Genomic DNA, 6,526 nt, shown 5'->3' on the forward strand with positions numbered 1-6,526 from the left:
TAACGTTATTTTGTCACTAATACCTAAACCAAACACTTATACAACAATGATTTCAAGCTCGACCACAGGGCTAACTGTTAACACATATCACAGGTCACGTGAAAAATAACATAGAGTCGTTTTTCAGAAAAAAAAACAACGTCATTTAAGAGATCTTGTCATTTTTTTGTTAATCCTATGAGAATTAAATGAAATTAATACGAATAAATAAACATTTGAAAATGAAAACAACTTTTAAAACCAGAACAAATTTGAAACTCGGAATGTTTTTATTTTCATGGCAACAGAGAAATCAAACTTAGTAACAGCATGTCGTGTCGTGTCTCCAAAAACTTTCTGTTCAGCCATGTTATTGCTTGGGTTTCTTAACGAAGTTGCTGACGGCTTTGTCCGTTAAATTGACTGAGATGAAAAAGAAGAGATAAACTGTATGTCAGATAACTTTTGATGTTTTAAATTTTTTGTTAAACTAAATCGATTCCGACTTATTTAAGGTTCTAAGCTTGTTTGAGCCTCGCGTATCCTAAAAATTTTTCCTTAGTGTGGTTTTATTTTCACAGATAATATATGATATAATTATCATATATTTCTTTTTCATTGAACAAGGCTGATGAAATTTTACAATTTATCAGATGAGTCGTTTAAGACTGTCTGCGTGTCTTGTGTTCTTATCAAGACTTGTTAGAACGCGTGTTTTTGACGTGTTTGACCATGCATCGTTACATATATGGTATGCGGTAGATGTGTGTAGGTCAAGTCAAATGAATAAATTTCTTTAAAAAGGTTGAAATGATGTTTATTTCTTGTATTTTTGAAATAATAACTGTTGTTTACTGTTATTGATCACTTGATGTTTTTTTGTATCCTTTTTTTTTCGATTCAATTCAAATTTTTAATTCTTCTAGTACGGTCGACCTAAATATTTTTTTAAAACCTCCAATATTTTTATTTTATATTTATTTTTCATTTGTCAACACAAAATGACCAAAAATAAACGTTTTAAAAATGACCGGCAATGCCATATGTAAATATAAAAAAGGTATTCACATTATTATAGAGATAATTTGATTTCATATGTAAAAATATAAATTGGCGAAATAATTTCTACATCAACGATTGAAATAATGTAAAAGTTTGACATTGGCATTTGAAAAAAATTCTATTAATAAAACATTCCAAGTAAAAAATATGTTATTATCTCCACACGATTTGTTTATTATCTCCGTTATAATATACACCCACTAGCGTTATGAAAACATTCTTGCTGTGCGAGTCATTTGGAAGAGCTTAATGATTGGTTATTAAAACTGATGACGTCAACAGGTTTGACCGTTATGTTTGTTATTTAGTTGGAGAGCTGTTAAAGCTTGATACTTCTTGAATAGCACGCGGTGTATTAAAGACATTTATGCAAAATATAAGCTTACACAACACGAATAAGAGGCTGAAAAGATGGGTAAGTTTTTTCATCAATATATAGGCTCCAACACCGCTAACATTCATTTTCTTCGACATATTGACGATTTGAGTTCATCTGGGATTTAAAAATCTTAAGTTAGCATAAACATTGTTTGTTGACTTATTGTAATTTTATTGTTTTAGATGCATTGCCAGACTTGAAGGAGTATATACCAAATCACAGATACATGTGTCCAACCAATGCTGTCGATACGAACAACAGAAACATTAGCAACAGCAATAACAAGAGTGCAACTACTAACAGTAACAATGACATTATGACTTATCTATCGTCAGATTATAATACATTAAAACAACTTCTACAGTCGTCACAATCACAACAACTTTTAACAAAAAATGCGCTCTCGCCGAATGGCACTTTCAAATACGTCGATCGAGAATCAGTGAAGGGAACCGCTAAGAAGTACAACTCGTATTCAAAATCAAGTGCTAATACTCGTGATAGAATTCGACGTCCACTGAATTGTTTCATGGTTTTTTCGCATTTGGAAAGGAAAAGAGTAGCTGAGGAACACCCTGAACTTCATAATGCTGACCTTAGCAAAATATTAGGTAGATATAATTATAATTTTTTATCTTTGTTATAAGAGGTAACTTGTAGTTCCTCGTCCAAAGGTCGTTTTACAGGAAATAACGTAAAAGTTAGAACAAGCGATTATTCTAAACTTTCGTCTTTTTTATATAAAGATTTGATGGAACATTTTCCGAAAACTAAGTTGATCGGAACACTGCGTTTGTCAAATAAATAAATAAATTACAAAACCAGACAGTTTGATCATTTATGAAATCTTAAACCAAATAGAAACTAACAGTTTTTTATTTACATACGCCCGCGAAATGTCATCGCTTTTCTAAATCATCTAAAAGCAATTGCGCAAAATTACACATTTTTGTGGCACTTCAACGACATCTCTACCACATGTCTATTTCCTTATACTTCGTGGTTTTTGCCAAGTGGACTTTTGAGGTATCTGATGAGAAATTTGCGTAAGTTTAATCATTGCAAAGCCTTGTGGGATACTGAGGATCTTTTTTTACGTGTATTTATTTCTATATATAAGAAATATTGTAAAAAAACTTTCTTGAAGTTGGTTAATAGTAAGTCATGTTTGTAATCATTTTATAGGCAAACGTTGGAAAAACCTTACGGCAGTTGAGCGACAACCATACATTGACGAGGCTGAACGTATCCGTCTGTTGCATACAGAAATATACCCAGATTACAAATACCAACCCAAAAGGAAAATTCAAAACACAGGTAAGCGAATGCAAAAGAAAATGGAAGGCGAAACTGCTAAGTCAGAAACCAAACAAGAAAATGATGTTGGCCAGGAAACCAAGAGCAAATTTCCGCATGACGTCAAGACATCCGACAAATCAAAAAGTGACGCGTCCTCTTCACAATGTCAAATTTCGTCTAAGAGCTTTGAAGGAGAGAAGAAAAGTTCTCATGTCCCAGTAAAAGAAGATTTCTTGCCTTCTTGTAAAGGTATGGAAAACCCGATTAACCAAACTCAATCAGATGATAATCAAATTTTTCCAAATACCTTTACCAGATATCCACCTAACTCATCGTGTGCTCAATTAACACCTGATCTTAGTCCGGTATCCTGCTACAAAGAACCCATATTCAATGCAACACCAACTACAAGAATGTGTGGGGCTCAAAGTTTGCCACCCACGCCGGAGATTAGCCCGAAAGCAATGAATCGTGACGACTCTGTATTTTGTTTTGACCCCAGAAACGTTAACAGCGACTATCCGACACCACACTCCTTAAAACCTGTCAATTATCCCCAAGCAAATTTACTTTGCAGCGTAAATGGGAACAAAGACGATATTATGTCTAATCAAAACTACTACACCCAAGCTGATGCTATATCCCAAATGCAATGCAACAACAATTATTACCATGGCAACACACTACAGCAAGCTTATTTTCAACCACAGCAAATGTTTAATAATAGAAATTTTCAGATAAATCCTAACCAAATGGATAGTATGGATCAAATCTACATGAACAATAATATGGGTTATAACAACATGAATTTTAACTGTAATTTTGGAACGCTGAGTTGATCTCAGAACAGTGGCAGCTATATATATTTTTATATAGCTATAAAGAAAAAAAAGAAAACATTTATTGAAAAATGAAAAATGGGTTAAAAAGTTTAAAACCTTGACGAAATATTTCGAAATATAATTTATTTTTACATATTTGTTAGACGTAAAAATGACATGTCGAATCACATTATACGTTGCTTCTAAAGTAGCAATGTTTTGACAACCTCGTTTTCACGAGAGCTGTAATGGGCGGATTTCCACTTATACATTTTTAACGAAAAGAGTGCTTGAAAATAAAATCGAGCGAGAGAAAAAGTTAACTTGTTGATTTCAAAAAGCGCGCGAGGGCGTGCTAATACATTGTAAAAAACAAAGTAGTAATTTGATTGGACAACTTTTTAGAGTTGGCGCGAATTGAAATATAAGTTGAACAAATGTAATTACATTTTTTTTTTTGTTAAGTAATAAATTTTTTCACAGAAAGTAACGTCAAAAGCATTCGCATTTCATTGAACGCTGAAAAAGTAAGTGGAAATCACTTTATGTGTATATACTCCAAGAATTTTTCTCTTAGTTTATATATGCCAAACTTTTCGTTGTATTAAACTTTTAAATTAACCAGAAAATTGGTTAATTCCTAAAATTTCCCCTGTTAGTATACGGTCTGCCACGTAGGAAGCAAGGACTAATTTTGCCTTTATAGTATCCGGTTAAAAGCACTCATTCCAATTTATTATTCAAATCTTTAGTTACTTATTTGTCTAAGACGTTACGTATTTAAGAAAAGAAAAAAGGTCCAAGAAATAACTGATGACGTCAGCATTTAATAAATAATTAAATAAAAAAACGGAAACGTGATTTATTTATTTATATGTGGAGGATGGTTGTGTGGGAGGGCTTTTTTTCGTTTTTTTTCTTTCTCTTCGTGCAAGAATTATATTTTTTGGCACATGTTTAAAACAAGAATTTTAGAATACTACTTCTTTTTCCCTTTATATACGAGACAACGAGAAAAACTTTTGAAAATGTAATTTTTTAAGATAAAAGATTTTTTAAAACGTTTTAGTGTTTCGACATGCAAGTAATGGATAAATTATTATAAATAATTATTTTTTATATTTTAAAATTATATTTTAAGCACTTCGTTGAAGAAGTTCGAAGTTTCCTTAGTTTTTCGATCTTATCAGTTACAAAGAAAAAATAATTTTTTGAAGATAATTGCTCTTCAATTTTATTTTGTTACTACCACCTCCTCATTTTCGTACCCAGAGCTCTTTGAGATAAATCTCTTCCTAGAATTCTTTGAAATAAATCATGTTGGCTCGAGGTTTATTTTAAAGAACTCTAGGGATGGGATTGGTCTTCTTTATTGTAGTAATACGATCTATCAATAACGGAGGGGCTGCGCTTATTAAGTCTTTAAATTTAACTGGGCGTTTATTTAGCGGGACACCTTCTTGAAGAATAAAAATAGGAAGTATTAAAAGCCCCAGATTTTGAAATAATATTCAAGTACCTCTAAACCAAAATATGGTAAGAAGTCTCTGTTACTACGTAATCCTTTTTATTTCTCCGCAATAACAGTTCAGGGCCCAGGAGACCCTGGGAAGGGGAGTGAATTCTGGTGAGCCTTTTAGCTTTAGCTCAAGGCTCAAAATATCGCGCTTTTTTCAGACTGGATGAATGTAAACATTTATTTTAGAGGAACAGTTGACTTCTTTAATTTTTTTTGGCTATTATGAAAACTTCTTTGAAAAGGGAACTCAATTTATATTTCACAGCATTGGAATTTCCCCAATTTGTTTTATTTTAAGATAACTATTGTATTTTTACGTCATCCAATAGAACACCTACCCATACCCATTCTTTTCACTAGATTGATTTTTTGTAACAGTGACAACAAAAACGACGTCGACAAAAGCAATGCTAGCGATAGCAACGACAATAACAATGGAAACGACGACGCAAAATAGGGGCTCGACATCGACATATTATTTGTTAAAAACTGACCTCAGATAGCAAGAAGAATTAAGGTCGTGGAAAATAAAAAAATAACCTACTTTATCTACAATCATGTTCATAAATTATTGGAAAAACGCCTTTTGAGGCTTTTTTCAGAGTTTGCCCCCTCTCCCCCTACAGTCAGTGTTGATTTTGTGTTGATTTGTGCCTCAAAATACTGCCGGCGACTCTGGAAAAGACCTCCAACCAACACTGAAGAGTGGGGGGGAGGGGGAGAGTGGTTTTTCCAAAACTATTATGAACATGATTGTAGATAAGGTCAGACGAAAGCCTCTTGTAGCTTATGGCGAGGACAAAAGTCAGTCTAACTCATAATGTTTTCCAGACTAAATAAGGTTACAGTAAAAAAAATTAGAATGACGAAGCTTAGGCCGACTATAGTTTCATTAGAAAGTTGTTGATTCACCAACAATGAGTTTATTTTTTATCAACATATTTCGGAATTTTCTTCCATCATCAAGATAACTAAAATAAATAAATTAATAAATACAATTTATTCATACTTTAAAGTAAAAAAACAAAAAACAATTTTTACAAAACACATTTATTAAAATCTATCAACATTTCAAGTAAGTAATAAAATCAAATGTAGCTACTATAGTTTCGGTAACACGTTGCTTAGAAAAGTGACAACAATTTTAGGAAATGTGTAGTTGCAAAAATTATCAGAATTGGCGCCTTAACCCTATTTTATTGGAGGTTTCGCGAAAATACCGTGACTTCATGGTGCCCTCTATAACTTGTAACAAAGTTACAAAGAAACAAAATAGTACAAAATTAATATTTTCTTATATCAGCACTTTTGCTTTAACGACATTAAACCTCAAAATACCTGCTTAAACACGTTTACCAAATTGTAAAATTAATTTTGACGTTCTGTCTACAATTTCTGGTAAATCATTAAAAGTTATTTAAATATCTTTCAGTTTTACTCACTCACTTGATCTTGAATAACTTTTAT

General features: G+C 32.2%; 1 protein-coding gene across 1 annotated transcript; it reads left to right on the forward strand.

Annotated features, from left to right (window-relative positions):
- The first annotated feature begins 279 nt into the window (after window positions 1-279).
- Window positions 280-4,749, forward strand: LOC130655813 (transcription factor Sox-9-like). Its single transcript, XM_057458615.1, has 4 exons — window positions 280-428; window positions 1,350-1,456; window positions 1,603-2,031; window positions 2,606-4,749. Exons 2-4 carry the CDS (start codon window positions 1,453-1,455, stop codon window positions 3,556-3,558), a joined length of 1,386 nt encoding a protein of 461 aa, XP_057314598.1. The 5' UTR covers window positions 280-428; window positions 1,350-1,452; the 3' UTR covers window positions 3,559-4,749.
- Window positions 4,750-6,526: the final 1,777 nt, after the last annotated feature.

This window comes from Hydractinia symbiolongicarpus, chromosome 8 (genome assembly GCF_029227915.1).
Source record: "Hydractinia symbiolongicarpus strain clone_291-10 chromosome 8, HSymV2.1, whole genome shotgun sequence".
In the NCBI taxonomy this organism is placed as follows: Eukaryota; Metazoa; Cnidaria; class Hydrozoa; order Anthoathecata; family Hydractiniidae; genus Hydractinia; species Hydractinia symbiolongicarpus.

Bases quoted from the DNA above. Each gene is read 5' to 3' on its own strand.
- LOC130655813 (XM_057458615.1), top strand. The intron at 2,032-2,605 runs GTAGATATAATT...ATCATTTTATAG, and splicing joins TGACCTTAGCAAAATATTAG to GCAAACGTTGGAAAAACCTT.